The sequence below is a fragment of the Leishmania panamensis genome (assembly GCF_000755165.1).
Source record: "Leishmania panamensis strain MHOM/PA/94/PSC-1 chromosome 35 sequence".
Lineage (NCBI taxonomy): Eukaryota > Euglenozoa > Kinetoplastea > Trypanosomatida > Trypanosomatidae > Leishmania > Leishmania panamensis.
The window spans coordinates 1,073,006-1,094,700 of NC_025882.1; the positions used below are offsets into that span (position 1 = coordinate 1,073,006).

The window sequence follows — 21,695 nt, forward strand, 5'->3', positions numbered from 1 at the left end:
CCACGAGCAAACACACACGCTTACGCCCTGCGCTGGCGTCTGCTCCTCTCCGAGACGGCACTCAGGAGCGAGTTGTGGCGCGTCCGACGAGCCGCCTTTGCTTTGGCGAGGTCGTTTTCCCCGGTCATCTGCGCAGCAGTAGGGTGCACCGTGCCTGCAGCGTCGCTGCGCACGAGCGAGAAGATGTCTCGTTTTGCCTTCTCTACATGAGCACGGTGAGTGCTGACTTCACGCACGCCATAGTGGCGCAGCACTTCGGCCTTGGCGGAAAGGGCGTGGGGCGAGTCAAAGAGTGCCTCCCTTTCGACCCACAGGCACACCACCGGTCGTGATTCCTTTGGGAGCGTGTGCTCCAAGTGCCGCGCCGCTGCTGTAGCCTCTCGCAGTCCATCCACACTCTGCAACTCCTTCTGCTCTTGAAGAGTCGCCGCTAAGGATGGAAGGAGAGGCCAGGAGGATGCTGCGCGAACTTGATAGGCACGAGGCGTTGCTCTGCTCACGAGGGCGTCGTGGAGGGCACACACAAATGCGGAGGCGTGCCGTGGTGCATCGTTCGCATCCGTGTGCATGCGCTGCAGCTCTACGAGGGAGGCTTGAGTGAGCACCACCACCGTGTAGCACAAGGGAGGCGCCGCTGTTGGCCCTACAAGTAGCGGTTGTAACACACGCAGAAAACCCTCCACAGCCACTTCGTCATCGGCATCCTCTTTTGGGGTCGCCGCGCAGCGCTCGGCGAGTGCCCGTATGGACGCAGCTCCCAGTACCAGCACCGAGGTGGCTTGGCGTCCTCCGGAGAATCGCTGCAGCTGCGCTTCAAGGGCCTCCAAGGTGAGGGCACAGATGGGGAGTTGCAAGGATGCGCTCACAACACGGTCTAGCGTCTGACTGGCGTGCGTGGGGTTGTCGTTGTTGCCGCACGCGTAGAGTAGCGCCACTACGCTGTTTAGCTCTGCCTGCGGCAGTTGATCGTAGACAAAGTTAACGGTACTGCTGATGAGGGTGGAGGAGGCGGGGCTGCAAAATACGTCCACTACCGCCCTGCACCACGACATGTCACGCTGCTTAGCGGAGAGCAACAGAAGCCATAGAAGTGACCGCTGCTGATCGCCAGCAACTTTCAGCCACGCAGCGACGTGGTGGGCGGCTGCGGTGGCTGGCGCTGCGGTGGCGGCGTCTGCTCCTTGACCGGTTTCTTTAACCTTCTGTATCCGCTGAAACAGCCGCCACAGCTCCCCGTCACTACGGGCCCACTCATCTTCCGGCACGCTTGACCAAAGGAACAAGTGGAGAAGCACTAGGCCGCCGCTCACCGCAATGTGTGCCGGCACCTCTGCCGATCTCGCAGCCACGCAGTAATAGTGCAGTGACTTCGTGTCAGAAAAGTACGCGGTGAGGGGGGCGAGGAGAGATGGCGAGACGGTATAGTCCTTCTGCGTTGCAGCCGCCGCGAGGATGACGAGGGAGGCGGCGAGCGCATAGGGCAGCGCGACTTCTTGTGCCGGGGGCCCTGAGAGATTGGCGAAGAGCCTCAAAATCTGCTCCGCTGCGGTGGTGCTCGCTATCACTGGGACTAGCATACTAGCATCCCCGATTATAGCGAGCCTGGTGGAGAAGATGCGCAGCATCAACAAGGTGAAGTAGTTCAGCTCGACATGCTCGGCTGTCTTGCGCTGACGCAGCGGTGCGGCACGACAGAGGTGCCCGTATACTCGTAGCGCCGCCTGCCGGACGTGCAGATCATCCGAGGCTGCACCCTTGTCACCTTCGCCTGCCACCACGGCCAACCGTATGTGCTGGTCGGCGAGGTAGCGCAGCAGTTCTGCGCCGATCGCGGCAATGCCAGGCCAGCTGGTGGCGCTCTTCAACCCGTCCCACAGTGAGAGCGCCTCTTCCACCGTGCAGACGATGGGGTCGCTCATGCGCTGGGGGTTGTACAGGAGAGCATGCATGGCGCTCTTCAGCAGCCGCACCACGGCCAGCTCAAAATGCATGTCGGTGGCATCTCCTTCCAACAACGTAGGCGTCTGCTCCGCCATGGCACCGTCGCCCCTGCACCACCACCGCGCACTGAGCCAAGCCGAAGTACAAGGTAGCAGATCACCGCTTGTCCTTCCCCGCGTGCCTTCATTACCGCGGCCGCTGCGCCGCTGCTGTCGGTGCTCGGCCAACGTGGCGAACCCCAGCGCACCACGTGCGCGGTACAGGAGAAAGATGAGACGCGTCACGGTCTCTGCGTCTCCTTGCACGGCAGCAGCTTCAGCGCAATGCACCACCACTGTCTCATCAAAAGATGGTTTTGATGTCCCGCTTTGCACGTCGTTGCAGTAAGAGTAGCCGGCGACCGCCTTGTCGGATGAGAGGGAGGTCCACGAAAGGCGCTTGAGGGCGGCAGTTTCCAAAAGTTCCAGCGCGTGCGCCTTCATCCCCTCTGTTGTGCTGCGCAGCATCGCAGCTGCAATCGCCGCGAGTACCCCCGGAGAACATGTGAGGAGCCACTCGCTGTCAGCGTCACCGCAGTGCACTCGAGGGGCAGGCGACCCGCCGTGCAAGCCGTAGCGCTCCGAGAGTGCTGCCAACAATAGCCGCACCTCCGACTCTGTTACCCCCCCCTCTCCTGCGCGTGTGCCTGTCAGCCGGAGGAGGCGCGCTAGCCACGCTAGTGCATCGCTGCCCCCCTGCACGGTATCCATTACATGCTGGATAGCAGTAGCTTTGACGGCGCGCACCTCGTTCTCAGTAAGGTCCCATGGACCGGGCTGGTGCGGGTGAGGAGGCTTATTGAGCAGGTCCACCAAGACCTCAGCAATGCGCGCGGCTTCCGAAGGCGTGCCGAGTGTTTCACGCAAGCGAGCAAGAAGCTGCAGAAAGTGCTGTGGGGTTGCGAGCGCAGGCCCAGTCGAGATGTGGCGGTTGACACAGCCGCCTGGATTGCTTGGCCGGTACACAGCATAGCACTTGGGGGCCTCGAGCGCTAGACAGAGGGCAGCGACTTCGCCAAGCGCTACGCGCGAACTGCTGCCCGGCGAGGCCGGCGTGTGAGCGAGCAGGTCTGTCCACGAGGCAGAGATGCCAGAGGCGGCCATAGCTGAGGCGGTGCATGATCCACCGATAGACGGGTCGCCACTCATGGAACCAAGGCACCGCTGCACCGCCGCCGCGGTCAAGGGAGGCGGCACGTCGGCACGATGTCCTGTGTGAGCGCAGCGACGCTGGCGTAGACCGACATACAGGGAAGCCGAGAGGGGTAACCCCAACTGAGCAAGCGGTAGTGCGACGCGCCTCGACGCACGCGGTGCGATGGTGTTGCGCATTTAGTGAGAAGGATAACTAACGACACGCTACTGGAGAACGGAAACGTGTAAATGAATTTACCTACGCAGGCAGACTCACAGTACGACGACAAACAACTTGGGGCCTCAAAAGTGGGTGGTGGTGGCGGGGAGAAGAAAAGGACTGGCAGACGGACGCGAGGGCCGAGAGGGGGTGTCAGTGTCGTGCCGCACTGTAAAAGCAGAAACAAAAACAATAGCCAGAGAATGACGCAGCGTAGTGTTAGTGCCGCTCTCGGCCCATAATGACCAACCTTTCTTTCGTACAGTTTCCCTGATGTTTCACCACGACAGCAGGTGCCGAGAAAGGATGCGTGTATGTGTGTGCCACCGAAAAATGTGGACCGAAATCAGTGGTGGGTTGATAGATGAAGTTGGTTTGTTAGAAATCCACAGGGAGGAGTGGAGGGAGGGGCGAGAGAACAATATGGTCGGCATCGTCCGGACGAGGTTTAAACTGCAAACATTTGCGTGTAAAGAGGGCTGGCATACTTCGCAATAGGCCATGCCGTTTCTCACGCATGTGAGAAATGACAAAATGCTCGCCAGCGCAGATACACGAACAGACTACACACACACACACACAAAAAGACAGGTTCGAGGCACCGCAAGTAAAACGACACAATGCGCTATAGAGATGTGCGCATGTGTGCGTGGGAAGAGAGAAGGGGACCCACGTCAACTGCCGGTCTCTCAAGGTCCCACCACGCCAATTCTGAGTTATAGGATACGCTACATCAGCACAGTAGAACGTGCAGACGCAAGAATTGTTTCTTTTCTTTTCGGACGCACTCTTGCGACTGCATGACTTCGCTTGTTCAGCGCACGTACAAATGCCGCAACTTCACGCAAGCACACCACAGGCTTCTTCTGCTGCCGCAAGTCGATAGAAAAGATGCAAGACGATATAGGGCATGTCAATAGGAGAGGAAGTGGGCGCATGAACGCCAGCAGCAGCAGCAGCAGCAAACCTTGAGGAAGTCTGTGCTGACGTCAGATCATCGTCAACAGATGCTAAAGCAGACGATCCAGAAACGCAGGATTTTTTTCAACGCGCCCGTTCTGCCACTCAGCATTAGCCAAGCCCTACTCCACCTGGTGCGTCGCAGGCCCATCGCGTGGGGCAATGGCGGCCCTGGGCACACGCGCGCCACAGCACTGCGCCGAGACAGCCATCGGAGGGCGACCTCTGCCTCAAGCGCCACCGACCCACGCCTCACAGGCCGCCTCGCAGCCTCCCCCCCCCCATTATCCCCGCCGAGCCCCCTCCCCCCACCACCGGGGCGGCACAAGCGTGTTCGCTGCCGCGGGTTGCTCTGACGCAACACCGTCCAGGACCTGCCCGCCGACGCCCGCAGCGACACGCCGCATCGGCCCTCCCTGCGTCCCAGGCGCTTTGCCCTGCCTCCAGAGGCGGCTCGGCATTGGCAGGGGTGAGGGTGTTTGGCTTCCCCGCGGGGCGTGGGATGCGGGGGCCCTGCGATACCGCGCGCTGAGGTGCCTCCCGTCACCAGGGATCAGATGGAAAGAAAATGAAAAAAGCGCACGCACACAAGTGAACTGCTTTTTACAACATTGCAGTAGCGTGCGCACACTTGCACATGCACATCCAAGATGGAGGACGGCGTGTGTAGTTCCAGTGGAGAAGAAGACCCCAGTTCGTGAAGAGCTTGTTGAATTAAAGGAGCAAAGTAGAAAAGCAAGTCTTCTTTAAAGTGCATAGCGTGGGAACCCACTCACAGCGAGTATGTCACAGCAGCGGCTACATGTGCACGCACACCGACGCACGCAAAGATTGTGCCAGGTGAGGAAAGGGAGGAGATAGGGAGCAGCTGCTGCGGCCATGGCGTTCGAAAAAACCAACTCAGAGCTCTTGGACAGTCTTCCTGAGCAGACCATACGGAATGTCTCTCTGTAGTGTGTTCCCCAGGCCAGGCTTACGCTCCTAAAACTTGAGGGTGCAGTTCATCCACCCAGGGTCGATCTCCGCGTCGTACCTCTTGTAGAAGTTGATGGCCGGTGTGTTCCAGTTCAACGCCTGCCATACCATGCCATGGCAACCCTCTTCCTTCGCCTGCTGCAAAACTCGCTCAAAAAGCATCTTGCCTGCCCCAAGGCCGCGACGCGACTCCGTGACTACAAAATCCTCGAGATAAAGCATGCGCCCACGCCATGTAGAGTACCGGTAGTAGTAGAGCGCCATTCCAATGACACGTGGCTCCACATCGTCTGGCTCTTGAAGCTCCGCCAGGAAGGCGCTCCAGAGAGGTCGCTCGCCGAAACCTTCCTCCTCCATCTCCGCCTTGGACACAACCACACACTCAGGTGCCCGCTCGTAGATGGCCAGCTCCATGATGAGGTCGTACATGCGCTCTGTGTCCTTGCGCTGAGCGCGGCGAATGGTGATGACTGGGGCAGACATGTATCAACTCCTTTTTTATTCGGTTGTGCCAGTTTGAGGTGATTAGCGCGTTCCGAAGCTTATGTGCATAGACGTTGTGTATCAACGGTGGTAACGGCCGAAAAGCGGTGTGTGAAAGGATACGTGCAGTTGATGTATACCAAAGCCCCCTAAAAAGAGAGAGAAGAGGTGCGAGTCCCCAAAAGCAATTTCATAGAGGTGTGATGTGCAACACACTGCCTCTCGGCGGCAGTATGCGTGTTGATAGAGGTTTGCCTTTTGGAGAGGGGAGGGGTGCCCTTCAAAGTGAACTGTGGATGCTCGTCAGAGCAGCGGTGCGGCTCTCGAGCGGATTACCAAATCATTGGAGTGAGGCTTGTGGCTACACAAAGACATTGCTTCTTTTTTTTTTTTGGCCGATGCTAAGCTGGTGATGTCCTCGCATGCCCCGTGTAATGAGTGTGGTGCTGCGTACGTGTGCCCTCATGATAGCATACCGCCACTTTACAGAGAGACCTGCTTACTGAGTGATACACATACATACACACGCGCGCACACACAGGCACACCGCCGGTTTGTTAGGTATATAGAAGGGTCGAGCTGGTAGCTAAAACAAGCCAGCGAAAAGAAAAAACGAAAAGAGAGGAGGAGTGTCCGCGTATGCACAGGCGAGCAGTACAAGCCTTGTGCACCTCTTCAAACCCCAACAGGCGAAGGCAAGGGTGAGGGAGTGGAAAGGAGAGGAAGGGGGTGCAGGGGCCAAAAAAAAAAAGACGACGCTTGACTGCCGTAAGTCGAGATGGGAAATTATCGGAAGAGAAGGAAAGGGGGAGCGAAAAAGTGATAAAGGACGTGAGGTAGCGAAAAGAACGTTAGGAGACACACCTCGGCGCTCACACACACACACACACACACACACACACACACACACACACACACACGCAAGCAAGCAGAAGAAAGGGGCCCCAACAGAAGATTCCTTTTTTATATTATTATTCACGCAGCTCTGGAGTGGTTCACTGTGTCCAGGCTAGCGAGAGAAGAAACAAATAGAGGCAGCGGCGAAATGAAGACAAAAAAGAGCCCCGAGCAACTTCGACTCTCACGTGCGAATACAGATAAATTGGCAATAGCGCACACTGGCGCAAGCGCACCAGAAGCGTGCGACTCCTTTCCCTTGTCTTTCTCTCTCTCTCTCTTGATCAACCAACTCTAGCGTCGCTTGAGCACGTAGGCGGACATTTGAGAGACATGCAGTCTACAAAGGAGGCCAGTATCTTGTCCGCTAAAGGAGGAGAGTTGACGAAATAGCAGCGTGAGAGCTGTGAGCACGGAAATACAGGAAAGGTAGAGCACTCGGTCACACGCGGACGTATGCTCACTCATTTTCCACACCCCGTTCCTGCACAACTTGAATCACACGGAAGGGCAGAGGAATAGAAGAAGAGAATGGTGCAAAACACACATACACACAAACCGAAAAAGAAGAAGAGGTGAACTCGAGAGAGAGAGAGGCGTGCGTTGGTATGGCTTCAGTTTTTTTTTCGCTCTATTAGGTACAAGGGGAGAGGGGGAACAGAAACGGCTTCCGTAGACACAAACAAACGCGGTCGTTCCATATTGATCCTTTTTTATCATCTTCCGTTCTGTCACAAGTGCTCACAATTCACGCCTAGCCACTTAACGAGTAAGGCGCAGGGGTAAGACACGCAAGGTGTGTGTGGGGGGAGACCACACAGAAAACGGCTGCTCGAGGCAGTCGACCATTGGACAAAAAAAAAAGAGGGGTTGTGGGGGAGGAGGGGAGAACATACGAGGTGGGAGAAGATGGGGTTTGAGAAACGAGTTATCAGGAAGGACAAAGGTTAAAGGGTGGAAAGGAGGTAGACACGTGACACCCACACACACGCACACACAGAGTGACAGAAGAAAGTGCAATAGAGCAGGCAGAAAATGAGTGCAAACGCAGATACCAAACTCACCCCAATGCTGACACCAACGCACGCGCAGAAACGAAGGCACAGCAAAGGAGGAGTGTCAGAGGCGACAGACCGACAGTGAGAGCAGAAAATAGGAATAAAGGGCCACTTAGCGAAAACATGAAACACACAAAAAGCGTTCAGAGTTAATGCTGAATGCTTTTTCTTTTTCATTTTTCCCCTTTCGCGTCTTTTCTCTTTGCTGTTTGCTTCACAATTTCCGTGCTGCTACTCGCACACACACGGCATTTTATCGATGTGTCTGTCCCTCCCGCGTACCCAGGCACATACCCACACAAACGCCGAAGAACGACTCCCCCACAAAATCTATGAGTCCAAAAGCGAACACACAAAAAAAAGAAGTAAAAGGAGAGAGGGCTATTGCTCGAGAAAGTGAGCTGGGAGGCTAATTCACACACTCCCTTATAGAGAACGAAGCTGAGAAGAGACAACAGCACGCAATCATAGGCAGGCCAAAATACGTAAAACATCTTCTTGTTCGTTTTGAAGGTGTGAGTGCTTCAAAAGGCACGAACGAATTCTTCCTTCTCCCTTTGTTCCTTCTTTTCGACCTCCTCTGGGCTTATGAGGGGTCAATGAAGGGGGGAGGGGGATAGAGCTGGAAAGGAAAGTGAGTGTGACGATGTTTGGGGTGAGTTGGCGGGTGAGGTAGCGGGAAGAAAGGGAAGCCAAGTGTGGTATGAGTTTCCATTTCAATCTTTGAAAATGTACACACACACACACACAGACATATACCGGCGCACATCACATCCCAGAGAACGCCGCATAGAAGGAAAAAAAGGCTCGAAATACGGGTGTGTACAACAGAATAAGACACTAACCAAAAAAAAAAAAGAAACAAGCGAGAGAGGGAGGGAGTGGGAGGGAGAGAGAGAGGGGGAGAAGTGAGAAGTGAGAAATGAAAAATATGAGTGAGACGCAAATAATAAAAAAAAAAATAAGGCGAATAAGCAGTGCAGTCTTTCCTTTTTTTTTTTGTAGCGTACTTGTGCTCTTTTGTAAACGTACGCTACGATCACGAAACAGCCAACAGTTCCATTCATTCCTTTTACCCTTTTATATTCGAGAAGATGCGGCGTAATGGCCCAAGCGCAGGCAGCTTCACCGTGGGAACAACTGCATCGTTTTCGCCTTTCTTCTTCCAAGCGTCCTTCATTCACGCATAGGCGCACAGACAGACTCGTCCACCACTGAAACGACACAGACTAAGTCTCTCCCTTCTACCCATGTGAACACCTGTGCTCTTTCCTCTCCTTTGAACTGCTTCGTGCCCTTTTCTTAAATTCAACACCGCCCGTTACCCATATCCTTCCTCGCTATCCTTTCATTGTTGTGCTCGACTACTACTGTGCATTTCTGGAAAGTGTGTAGTGGTCGTCCCAGTCCTCAACCGAGTCTCTTGTGTGGGAGTGAGATGAGGAGGTACACGAGCGGACAGAACCCACATCTTCCGTCACTATTAAACGAGAAGAAAGAGAGACCAGAGTAGAGAGCCATGAAGCCGCCTGCAAAGGCGTAAGGGGCGTTGAGCGTGGGTGGGAGATAAGTGGAGGGGTGAAAGATGGCGGCTGGGAAGACGTCAAGCAAAGAAAAAAAGACCAGCACTACCCGTAGCGGTACGTAAATATACACATCAACTCGTTGGACTCTCCCTGCCTTTCTACCACCCTTTCGCACGACTTGTGCACTTACTGTTAAGGAAGCTGTTGCTCTATTCCACATGCACCTTGCCTTGTGCTCCTCTCCTGGTCTTTGCTGATCCTTTGTCATTGCTTCTCCCACCAAAGTGAACAATAGAGTTTCCTGGGAAGCGAAAAGTGAAATTGTCCGAGGCTAGGTCACGTTAGAAATAGCCAGTTTAATCTGCAGAGTCAAGAAATGTACGCAAAGGACTTGCCCATGCCGGAACATAGCCGAGCAAGTGTGCGCCCACATGTGAAGGACAGGGTGGGGGAGAGGGAGGTGGGTTGTTGGTTTTCGTGAGCTTGTAGTGCAGCAGCAGCAAGTCACACGAGCACGGGATCGAGAACCAAAACCCATCCCACTTCTTCAATCGCACAGGCACACAAAAGCAACTCTCCTCTCCCCTCCCATTTCGGTTTTTTGGCGGAGAGAAGGGAGCGCGCAGACTAAAGAGAAAGGGGAGAGGGAGGCGCACACAAGTGTAGCAGCGAGAAGAGCGCTGATAAGTAGAATAAGCCACCAAAGATGAAGCACACCGGCCAAAGAGGGAATAAAGACGCTCCAGGACGGAATGAACACCAGTGGGAAGAAAGGAGGTTGAGGCACGTGAACGATACGGCATCCACGCAACATACGGGAGTAAAGATCGTCAGAAAGAGAAAGGCGGAACTCGAAAAGAGGGAAAACATAAGTGGCTTAACGGTGGACGTTTGTGAGGATGAGGGGAGGAGGGTGCTGCTGCTGTTTAATCGTGTACCGCGAGCGACTGGTACGCAAAGAAAAAAAGAAGTAGAAAAGACCTTTCTGGTTATCTCGTCTCCGCATGCGTGACAGGGAGAGCGAGAGCAGTGGTGTCTGGGCAAGCCTCTCGTGAGTGTCACCCAGAGTGCATCTACAAAGCCATCTTCTTCAAAGGCGTGCGGTACTGCGTCACGAAGCGGGCATAGCGAATATGTACAACGGTTGCCAGCACCGCCGCTAAGGCCGCCGTGCACGTGACGACGATGATAGGTGTCTGAACGCACGCGCGGAGCGTGCAACCCTGCTCCACTGTGTTGCCCATCTTCTCGCGCTCCTTGTCCACGATGAGGCCGAAGAGGAAGCGATTGAAACAGATGACGCCAATGACGTTGGTGCAAAAGCTCATGTTGTACAGGATACCGTGGTGGCCGGCGAAAATGCAGGGGAAGATGAGCGCACGCACGCCGTTGAAGATGCCCTCCTCGAAGTAGACGAGGATGTACGGAAAGAGGAGAGCGTCACCAGGAAGCACAAGGATCAGAATACCGGCAATTGTGGCAATGGCCGGGGCGACAGGCAGGGCGATCGTAACAAGCACCTTGCGGTTCTCCGGGCTCTGGTGCTGCACGTACGCCTCGAACAGACCCATCGAGATGCGACCTACGGCGCTGCCCACGCCAATGAAGGCGGTGTAGAGGGAGCCCAGCTCCGCGGTACGCGGGCGGCCTGTGCGGGCAACGTAGATGGTGCTGCCGTTATACGTGACAATTGTACCAAGGGCACCCTGGCAGACAAATGCAATGAGGATGAGCCAAATGTCAGGGCGCATGAGCGTCTCCCAGATTGTGCCACCGTAGCGAGGGTCCTGCGGGCCATCCTCGACGGCCTCCACGTCAACAAGGGACTGGCCGCGCGCCGCATCGTCGTTGCTGACGGGAGATATGCCGAGAGGCTCGTTCCCGGTCTCCAGTGGCTCCACGGAAGTCAGGCCATTCGGCTTTCGGCCCTCGACAGCCAGGACCTCGCCCTCGACATCGTCAAAGGTGCTGCTCTGCTGCTCCAAAGGCTCGTTCACACCACCGAGCCAGGGAATCGGCATCGCCATCACCCAGAAGGACATGCACAGCACCATTGTGATGCCACCGATGACCGCCTTGCCGCCGTCTGACACCTTCGTGTACGCCAGTATTGGGGCTGTGGCGGCAAAGAAAATGACGAGACAGATCACCATGACGTAGCCATACGCAATGCGGCGCACCGGAACGAACTTCTTCGCGTAGATGGACTTCAACGATGTCAGGGCGGAAATCTGCTCCCCTGTCTTGTTGCGGGCGCGCCACCAGTTCACAAAGTACGGTGGCAGCGCAATGAGAAGCATCCCCACCACCGAGACAAGCACCGTGAGGGCCATGATGAAGTAGATGAAGCCGCTGATGTTGTTGGAGAAGAAGCCGCGATTGATGGAGGAGATGACGGAGCTGCCAAGACCCGTCATCACCTTGGCCAATCCGATCACGGGACCACGGTTGCGTGGAAAGAGTTCCACCAGCGTGACAATCGACGCGGCGTCGAAGAGGCCACTGCACGTGTTCATGAAGCCGTAGAAGATCGAGATGGTCGCAGTGTTGCCCTTGATTTTGCCGTCGAATATGAGCCCGAGGCCAAGGCAGCCAATGAACCCCGTCACGCCGGCAATCACAAACAGCGGCAGAGGGCCGATATGATCGTAGAGAACACCATACGGAATCACAAAGTAGCAGAGCACCACACCGACTGTGCTGATCGTGGAGAGATCACCATCGGAGAGGTTGAAGCGGCTTTGGAACTGATCACTGAAGAGGTCGAAAGCGAACACAAGTGAGACACAGATGCTGCAGAACAGAGTGCACACTAGCGCACGGAAGCGCTTCACTTCATCAATCACGTGCAGTCCACACGCCGCCCGGTGAGCGACGTACTTGGTTTGGCTGAATGTGTACTTGAAACTGCTGAGCATCTTCGCAGAAGACACGATTGCCTGCGTGATCAAACGCGGCGAAAGAATGTTCGCCAGCCGAGAAAGTCACAGAGAGAGAGAGGAAGAGGGCGTGAGAGAGGAATGTACTGGGAGGGGTTATCTGCGCTTTGCTGTAGATGCGAAGTTCACAAAAAAAGGGGCTTTACCGTATCACTCACTACAACAGCTGAAAGAAACAAACAAAAAGAACACAGAGCGGGAGTCGCGTAACTGAGCCCAGAGAGAGAGAGAGAGAGCGGAACCAGCGAAACAAACGAGAGGACAGTCACACACACAAAGAGTGCAAAGAAGGAGAGAGGGAGGAGGGGAGGAGGGTGCGAGGGAAAGCGAGTGACGAGCACAGGATGCATGAGAGAGACATACGCCGGACACTCTCTTGGACGCCACCCTCGTAAAGGTACTATCGGGCCTTCCTTTCCTTGGTTCACCGCTGCGCGCAACAAAGCAGCCACAGAAGAGGCTCTCAGGAGGAAAAAAAATACTGCCGGCATGCACACAAACAAAGTGCGCAATCAGTTCACTGCCGGGTTGCAAAAATGGTACGGTTTCTTACTCTATGGGACCCTTCGAACACCGACGACACATACTAGCGAGATCACTGCTGACAGAAATGGTTATTCTGTGCTACCACGTCATTCCAATCAGGAGAGGCGTCACCGACGCAGCGCAGCATCACGACGCGCTCAGGAAACAAGGAAACACGCACAACTTCAGCCGCATTAGGATCAGCTGCGCTGTTGGCAGCAGCTTGCTTGGCACTGAGTGTGACGCGCTGCCCCGTAATGGCAGAGCTTTGCGTGCTCTCTGGCTGCAGAGCAGTCTCAGGTGTGAGGGAAGAAGAGTAGGATACATCCATTGCTGAAGAAGAGAGATGAAAGATGTGTGGGTGTGCCAATACACGGGGGTGGTGGTGGTGGTGGAAACAACGACACTGGTAAATGGCTCGTTTTTTTCCTTCCACGGTCTCCAGTGCTTCACCACTTCCCTAGCAGCACGATGGTGGCTTACTACTTCAGAGGTGATGCACACTGTAGCATACACTCCTCTCCTAGAACAACACACCCAAAGCGCTGCAGTGAGACAGAGAGAAGGAGAAAGGGGGGAAGGAAGAGGTACACGGAAGAACGGCGGCAAGGGCATCAGATGGGGACTCTTTTTGTGTTCAACGCGCCCGTTCTGCCACTCAGCATTAGCCAAGCCCTACTCCACCTGGTGCGTCGCAGGCCCATCGCGTGGGGCAATGGCGGCCCTGGGCACACGCGCGCCACAGCACTGCGCCGAGACAGCCATCGGAGGGCGACCTCTGCCTCAAGCGCCACCGACCCACGCCTCACAGGCCGCCTCGCAGCCTCCCCCCCCATTATCCCCGCCGAGCCCCCTCCCCCCACCACCGGGGCGGCACAAGCGTGTTCGCTGCCGCGGGTTGCTCTGACGCAACACCGTCCAGGACCTGCCCGCCGACGCCCGCAGCGACACGCCGCATCGGCCCTCCCTGCGTCCCAGGCGCTTTGCCCTGCCTCCAGAGGCGGCTCGGCATTGGCAGGGGTGAGGGTGTTTGGCTTCCCCGCGGGGCGTGGGATGCGGGGGCCCTGCGATACCGCGCGCTGAGGTGCCTCCCGTCACCAGGGATCAGATGGAAACGAGGAAGGCAAACGCACTCGTCGTGCACCCCGCCCCCAAGAAAAGAGAGTGCTGGGTGGACGTGAAGTTTTCCACGAATGATGGGTGCGAGGGCCCATTTTTCACCCGCCGCTTGTGCTGTTTTCGCAATGCTCCAGCTCAGCGTCTTTTTTACTGCGTATGTCGATTGTCAGATGTCAGCCCAGACGAAGTGACCAAAATTTGGTCATCAGACAATCATACCCATGTGCACCATGAGCGAAAAATGCGACAGATGGAGTGCACAGCGCGGTTAAATATCCTCTTCACCGTCGTCGTAGTTGTCCCACTCCGTCTCCATACTGCAGAATGTGCAGCCAGCCGCGTCCGCCAAGCGGCAGCACGTGCATCCCTTGACCCCGTTGCAGTTCATCTCACCCGATTGGGTGAAGCAGATGCCGCTTTCCATTGTAGTGTGACACAGGTAGGGGTATCCGCGCTCCTGGCAGTAGGAGCAGGTGACCTTTAGTTCCTCTGCAGTGGCAACGGAAGAAGAGGCGATGCACGTGAGGCAGAGCATGAAGAGGAGGAGAGGGAGCAATGCTCCTACCCCGCCTACATTCCTGCGGCACGATGAAATAAACGGCATCGGTTGCATAGCGGAATCACAACGATTAGGGACAGTATATCTCACGAGCGAAACAAACAAAAAAGATGCCACTGTAAATGGTGATGTCAGTGCTACAAAGATGAGACTGGTATGACCCGAATTCGCCCACAGGCAAAGAGTTCAACACGTACCCGTTATTTACTCCATCCAGTACTCCCCAAATCATCAGACAACAGCCATATGTAGGTGATTGTGTGAATGGGGTGGGGGTGGGGGTGAGGGTGTGTGAGTGTTTGAGCGCAGAAGAGATACACCACCAGCCCTCCCCTCACACACACACACACACACCAAAGAAAAAAGAGCCGCGAGGGGGATTAGCCGAGGGAATAGGGGCAAGACTTGACATCATTGACACAGATCAGACTACAGCACCTCCGCTTTGCTATCTTTTGCAGCACAGTGTCGCACTGAAATCGCTCAGCAACTCTCCCATTTATTCCTCACATATGTGCACACGCTTGAGAAAAGACGCCATCGCGCATCTGACACGCAAACCTCTTCGCTTTGACCCCCTTTCCCTCCTTTATTTTGTTCTTGTGTTGTACTCGAGATATACAGCGACAGCGAATGTTGTCACTGAAGTGCGCAGCCATACGCGCCAAGTCGTACTCACTTTCCTTCAATGTTTCGCCCCTTCTGTGCGTACTGCTTGCGCTTCCTCAGCTAGTGTAACTTACAATGGTGTTTTCGGGTGAATAGGCTCCGCAACCCCACGTGGGGCTGACGCAGAAAAGATTTGAAAACAAAGACAACATGCAGTCATTCACAAAGACACAGACAGGAACAGAAAATGGCCATCTACTGGATAGTCGATGGTTATCAACCGCCACTATGCTCTTACCTACAGGGGGAGAAGGGGGGGGGCGGAGCACAGAGGCGTCAGCAATGTCAAAAACAACACCGAACACGCACGCAGGTAGAGATGGGAGAGGAGCCAGCGATACAGCACTTTCCATCAGTCTCGACCCCTGCTTGCCGTGGGCAATTCCTTCCTCCCTCATAACTTCAGTGAACAGGCTTCGGTGTTTTCCTCCCGTTTTCCCCCTCATGTGGGTACAAGCCTCCCTAATGCGCGTTTACGAGGGACGTGTTCACCTGTGTATGGGCGCGCAGACATCTATAAAAGAAAGCAATCATACAAGCAATACCCGAGGCACAAAGTCAATGGGAGTCAATGCTGGGAGGTGGGAGGCGGGGGAGAGGGCAGAGAGAGAGAGAGCTGTAAAAGCAACCACACGGAGCTTGCTGCGGCAGAAACGCTCTTGCAACCTCTGCGGAAGGCAGGAGTGGTGTACTTCCATGCGCGCGCTCTCTCTCTCGAAACGGAGTCGTCGCCATTACTTACTTACACCATCACGACTTCACGGAGCAACCACCAAACATTCGTCCACTTGGTACGCTTGGTGCTCCAGCTGCGAAGCAGCCACCTGGACCGCTTTGGCTAGGCCACCCTCTGCTGACAAGAGCCTCTTGAGCGCTTTCGTACACTTGTCATTGAACCGCCGCACAGCTGCTTGTTGGAGCACAGCCAGTTCGTGCTGCACCACTGAATTTTCGCTGTGTCCAAGTGACGCTGCAGCGCCGCCGATCTCCGCTTCTACATCATCACCGTAGAGAAGTTCTGCAAACGCTTCTTCATTGTGGTTAAAGACGGCCGCTCGCAGGATGTCGAGGTGCTCGTCACTAAGGCTCTCGGCGAGGTTCACGTTGTACTGGCATAGACTCGCGGTGCTATCGAACGTGTTGCCGTCCAAGAAGGACATGAAGGAGAAGATCGGGTAGTCGAAACCCCCCTCGCGAGAGCTGCTGACGGTGTCCATCAATGTCTTCTGCGGGTCCGGGTCCGATGTTGGGGTGCGGGGAGCAGTGACTGGTGGCGGCGGCGGCGCCTTTACAGACGAACGACTGTTGTGGTGGCGCTTCTCATGCTTTGGCGGCGCTTGCTGCTCAGATACACGGCGAGACCCGTTCGAAGAAGCCACCGATGGAAACGCTTCATGCGTGTGCTGACGGCTTATTGCCTGGGAAGCTGCGCCCACAGGCGGCGGGACAGCTGCATGAGTCTCTCCGCGCGTGTGGCGGCGCGAGCCAGTGGACGAGGTGCGGTGCCGCCGTGCGCTCTCAGCGTGTGAGGCTAAGTTGGAAGGCTCCCTACGTGCGCTGTGCCGAGCTGCACGCTTGCGTGCGACATCTACCCGCTGAAACTCGTGCTCACGGTCCTTCAGCTCCTCCTTCATTTTCTGTATCCAGTGACGGGTGGAGTCGATGCGCTGCATAATCTGCTGCCCTCGTGGACTGGGAATCACCACTGGTGGGTCGTCCTCGTGGGATCGGCGAGAGGGGTGAGGGGCGTTGGGGTGGGGGTGCGACCATCCATTAGTGGACTCCAGGCGCGTCGAGTTTACGCTAATTACCTCAATGTGGGAACCGGAGCGAGGGTGACCAGCCGTATGGCTGTTGGCTGTAGGACGAAGGTACGTGGAGCCGGTCGGAGGCGGCGGCACCGCATACAGGTCCTCTGATGATGGGCGAAAGAAGGGCGTGTGCCGAGAGCGGTGGCTTGCCTCACCCGCGGAGTCAGGAGTCGAGGTGCGATGATGGCGATGACGCTTCTCGGAATGGTGTTGGGACTCCGTCCGCGAGCTACGACTGCGGTGTGCACTGGCGTGCCGACGTGGGCTACGATCATCCTTCACTGCGCTGCTGCCCCCTTTCGCTCGACTGTACCGGTGAGTGCGGTGCGGTGTTGCCTCACCCTTGGCAGTCACCCCCGCTTGACGGGGACTGCTGTGCCGCAGTGTGTCCTGCCGGTGTTTTGCCACAATTGTTGGTGCAGGGGCTGTCGAGCTTGTCGTGTCTGAGTGGCGGTGGCGCCGGGGACTGCCTTGGGAGCTGCGTGCGTGCGGCTTGGTAGACGCATGGCGGAGCTCATATGAGGATGAGTGGTGGCGCTCGGGACGAATAGGCGAGCCTGTTGGTCTGTGTGAGCGGCGCGGGCTTGCCGAAGAGCGACACCGATGTTGGCGAGGACTGCGCACCACGCTGCTGTCGCCAACTTCCGACGCCCTGTGTTGGTGGTGTCTACGGCGAGGGGAGCCGTCAGTGGAGGTGCGAGCGGAGCGACGCGGGGACGCTTGCTTGCTATCCTCAACAACTACGAGAGCGGTGCTTAAAGCACCGTTCGCTGATGTGGCATGACGAGAGGACGAGTGCCGCCTGTGCGGCGTCGAGTGGCAACGAGGACCGGTTGACTCGACAGCTCGTCGGTGGTAGACCCCTTCTCCCTCGTTCTCCCCGTTGGCGTGAGATATGAACGAGGTGCGGCGGCGTGGTGGCTGCGTGCTCTGCCGACGCAGAAGGGGCACTGCATTCTCTGGCGCGTAGCCATACTTGGAGTAACACTTCGGGTCTCGCGAGACATGACTAAGTCCTTCAGGTAGGCTTGACGCGCTGTTGCTGCGGTGTGGTCTCTGGTGCGGCGAAGAGTAGCGCTGATGAGACGTCGAACGAGACGTGTGCTCATCTCTCGGCTGCGCGTAGTCCTCCTTCGCGTAGTAGCGCCGACGCGACGACGACGGAGCCCGGTCGTGATGCCTGGAGCTTGTACGAGCTACAGACATAGTGTACGGGGTATTTGCGCCTGTGTGTGTGATGGCTCTGTGAGACTACTCTCCGCGTATCGTGAAGAATGCCACTGACGAAATACACTCTCACAACAGAAACAAGATGGTACACCACAACCCTCCCGTAACCCCCGTCAGCGGCACCACACACACACACACACCCACAAAACAACAAAAAAAATAAAAAGAAAAGCAAAACTGGTGAGACGGAATTAGGAGTAAATGACCCCGGGCAGAGCAGAAGGTATGTAGAGAGAGAGAGCCAGAGAGGCAGAGAGCAATAGTGATACCTGAAGAAGAATACCAGAGGGAACAGAGGTGGAAGAAGAAGAGAGGGAGGGAGGTTGAAGAGTAAAACGATATCCGTGACTATGAATGGGGCAGGTCGGTTAAACAATGAAGTAAGAAGTAGAAAGAAATGCAAAACACCGAGAGAGGGAAAACAAAGGAACACACGCACAGGGGAAAAATAACTCAAACGATTCGCCGCAAACGCAAAAGAAAAGGTACAGGAGCTTGCCAGCGAAATCAAATGCCTTTAGAGAGGGTTTCCCTCTCTCGCGCCCCGCATATATATATATATATATGCGTGTATGTGCGTGTGTGTGAGCTAGTCGAAAGAGGAGGGAAGAGGATGCCAGGGGGTGGTGGTAGTGGAAGATAGTGGAGATCGAGGCCAGGTCTGGACGAGGTTGTTTATTTCCGTCTCGTATATATCTCGACTGTCTTCACTTCCCCCCCTCTCTGCTTCTTCGCAGCGACAGCCAATAGACGATGTGTACTTGTATGCATGTATGGGTGACTGTGGGTGCGAGAGAGCGAAGTGTGCTTTGATATTCTTCCATACCAGAGCAAAGGGAAGGCACGCTCACACACAATGTAGCCAGAGGAATAGAGCAACGGGAGAGGAGCAGCCAAGTGGGTGGGGCGGGAGGGGTGGTCGCGCCAATGCCGATATTCGTTCAGGTAAGTATGTGCGTGTGTGTGCAAGGAATAGAAGTGCCTCCTTTTGGTTTCACCTAAGGACTGAGCGAGTCAACTGGAGCTTGCTTTCACTGTTCATTCCGTAGTTGATCCGCTCGCTTCTTGTCGTCGTCGTGCCAGACCTGCACAAGTACAAGAGCAAGCAGCAGCAACAACTGCAGAGGAGGAGAGAGGGGGCGGGTAGGGAGGTTTTTCTGCTTAGGCAAGTCTACTGGCGCGTTTGAGGGGGCAACAGGAGGACCCATGCACGATCACACAAATCCACAAGCCTTTATTCTACCAGCACCCTTGTAGCAGGTGACTGCATGCGTAAGAGAGAGGAAGGAGGGAGGGGAATGGAGTGGAGAGGGAGTTGAGGGGTGAATTGAGAGAGGGGGCTAGCGTGGCAGGGAGACGGGCACAGGGAGAGTGACGAGGACACGTATTTTGCGTTACGTGATGAGCAGGAGAGGGCGCGCAGAATGCCGAGGTCATGTGAGGGCACCTCCATGAGAGTTGCCGTATGCTGCCAGTCATTGACCCACAGTTTCGGCTTTTCTCTGTCTCTCTTTCGGTGTGTCGAAGAGAAGGTCCCGTGGTGCAGACGATGCAGCTGCCGTGACTGACATCGCGATGGGGATCTTCCAGAGTCGTAGAGTAGCAGAAACTGAAGAGAGCACGAAAATGCAGCAGTAGGGTGTAGCAGAACGTAGCCATACACAAGTACATGCACGCACAGAGGAGACTTAGGAGCCTTCACTCAGCTCAGCATCGCATCGCTGCACGTGCTGCCCCATAAACGTCAGTGGGCCTAGGGGTTTACAGGCGAGTTGAAGTTCGCACTTGATCCGGGCTCGCTGCATCCACTCCACCTCCTTGAGTACGCGCTGGAGTGTGTGACGTACGATGGCCGCATCGCACCTTCTGAGTGACGTAGCGCTGTCTGGCGTCTCTGGTGCCGACCTCAAAACGGCCTGCACAGCTGCAGCGATCCGCTTTAGCACCTGGACATCATTGGTAGTAAGGGGAATGCCTTGTGAGGAAGCGAGGCCATCGAGGCAGCCGGCGCTAAGAGGCAGCCCGCTCTGGAAATTGCAACTCCACAGGAGGGAAGGGCACACGCCGAGGAAGTGGAGCGGAAGCAGGTCCTTCAGCTTCTCTGCCTCTGCAGATGCAGTTGTGGCCCCAGAAGGGGGAGAAAAGGAGGAGGAGGAGGGTTTGGGCTGCGAGGACGCGATAGGCGATGGACATCCTTTCGAGCCAAGCAGTCCCATGACTGTCAGAGCGATACACAGGCCATGCGGGTCTCCGTCGACCATGACATAGAACTGCAGGGCGGGCCACAAGGCATGAGCACGACGCAGCCACTGCCGCGCGGCGACACAAGGGTACCCCTTTGTGCAGAGAAGTACGTACGAGTGCGTCTGCGGAGTGTCGCTCTTCATCATGGACTGCAGTACAGCGTGATGAATACCTTCCTTCTCAATCAACACAAGCTTACATGGGCGGCTCAACGAAATACCGTCACGTGCTGCTTGCCAGCCACTAGCCTCTCGACACCCCACCATACGGGTCGCAAGGGGGTACGTCAGGGTGATGCCCGAAGAGCCGCGCGCGGAGACGTCAATGAGTTCCACTGGATCACGCAGTTCCAGGATAAGTGCGCCGGCCAAGAGACTCTTGCCAGCGGCTGTAATGCCTAGCGACTCGCGCGTGTAGAGCGGTGTCTCGGACGCCACACCTCGAGTTCCCCTCGGCAACTGCGACAGAAGGCGGCGAGGACTTCGAAAGAGCGAGGCCAGAGCAGGTCCTTCGCCATGCTGTTGATGAGGAGGCACACGCGCCACCACTTCTAGCCAGTCGCATAACCGCTTGACACTTGCGTGGGCCGCACGCTGCCCTTGCGGCGCAAAGAGTGGTGGGTTGCGGTAGTATAAGCTACGCTCCGTGCACACGCCGAGGTGTGTTGTGTCGCCGCCTGTCTGTAGGAGCGGGTAAGGCGTCTCTTGCTCACGCCGTGTGGCGGCGCTGTACTGGATTATCTGCAGTACATAGAAGGTCTGGGCGATAGCCTGAAGATGAGAGGCGCGGTAGCCGCTGCGGGTGGGACTCGCTCCCTCTGCACAGAAGTCGCGGAGAAAGAGGAGGAGAAGAGATTCGATGTGTCTCTGCAGCTGTTGGCGATACGGCGCGCGGTGGCAGTTGTAGGACGTGGGCGCAGTGGACATCGTGGTGTCTATCCAGGTACATCGACACAGAGGAGAGCAGATGGCGAGAGGAGACAGAGGTGAAGGGAGTGATGGGGAGAGGGAAAATAGCGTATCAGACATGCGCTAGGCCGACACAGGCATTGCAGAGAGGAGTTGGGGTGGGTGGGGTGGGTGGGAAGTGAGAGCAGGAAAGCAGCAGAGTACATTAGGTCGCCCTGTGTCTCAGCTTTTGCATCTCGTCAACACAAGCCTTGGAGGAGAGGCGATTGGGCAAACAGAGACGAGTGGGGGGGAGGGGGAGGGGTTGAACAGTGCAGCGGTCCTTGTCAAACGCGTCTGTAGTTTTCATGAAGTCAATGAAAGGAAGAAAGAAAAGAAAAATGCACCCTCCTATTGTACATCCAACAGTGGAAGGTAGATGAGTGTGCGGGCAAGCACAGTAAGGCGAAGAGGAAGAGA

At 56.1% G+C, this 21,695-nt stretch overlaps 5 protein-coding genes across 5 annotated transcripts, besides 2 other annotated features; all 5 read right to left on the reverse strand.

Annotated features, from left to right (window-relative positions):
* Window positions 1-20: 20 nt before the first annotated feature.
* Window positions 21-3,083, reverse strand: LPMP_352810 (hypothetical protein; the record flags this gene model as incomplete). The annotated part of the gene is made up of 1 exon (XM_010704916.1): window positions 21-3,083. The coding sequence occupies one exon, from the start codon at window positions 3,081-3,083 to the stop codon at window positions 21-23; it is 3,063 nt and encodes a 1,020-aa protein (XP_010703218.1).
* Window positions 3,084-4,371: 1,288 nt separating this feature from the next.
* Window positions 4,372-4,845: a repeat region.
* Window positions 4,846-5,274: 429 nt separating this feature from the next.
* LPMP_352820 (acetyltransferase-like protein) lies at window positions 5,275-5,751 on the reverse strand (the record flags this gene model as incomplete). Its single annotated transcript, XM_010704917.1, has 1 exon — window positions 5,275-5,751. One exon carries the CDS (start codon window positions 5,749-5,751, stop codon window positions 5,275-5,277), a length of 477 nt encoding a protein of 158 aa, XP_010703219.1.
* Window positions 5,752-10,305: 4,554 nt separating this feature from the next.
* LPMP_352830 (MFS general substrate transporter, putative) lies at window positions 10,306-12,150 on the reverse strand (the record flags this gene model as incomplete). Its single annotated transcript, XM_010704918.1, has 1 exon — window positions 10,306-12,150. The coding sequence occupies one exon, from the start codon at window positions 12,148-12,150 to the stop codon at window positions 10,306-10,308; it is 1,845 nt and encodes a 614-aa protein (XP_010703220.1).
* Window positions 12,151-13,322: 1,172 nt separating this feature from the next.
* Window positions 13,323-13,799: a repeat region.
* Window positions 13,800-15,801: 2,002 nt separating this feature from the next.
* Window positions 15,802-18,060, reverse strand: LPMP_352840 (hypothetical protein; the record flags this gene model as incomplete). Its single annotated transcript, XM_010704919.1, has 1 exon — window positions 15,802-18,060. The coding sequence occupies one exon, from the start codon at window positions 18,058-18,060 to the stop codon at window positions 15,802-15,804; it is 2,259 nt and encodes a 752-aa protein (XP_010703221.1).
* Window positions 18,061-19,772: 1,712 nt separating this feature from the next.
* On the reverse strand, window positions 19,773-21,356 carry LPMP_352850 (Spo11/DNA topoisomerase VI, subunit A, putative; the record flags this gene model as incomplete). Its single annotated transcript, XM_010704920.1, has 1 exon — window positions 19,773-21,356. The coding sequence occupies one exon, from the start codon at window positions 21,354-21,356 to the stop codon at window positions 19,773-19,775; it is 1,584 nt and encodes a 527-aa protein (XP_010703222.1).
* Between the last annotated feature and the right edge of the window lie 339 nt (window positions 21,357-21,695).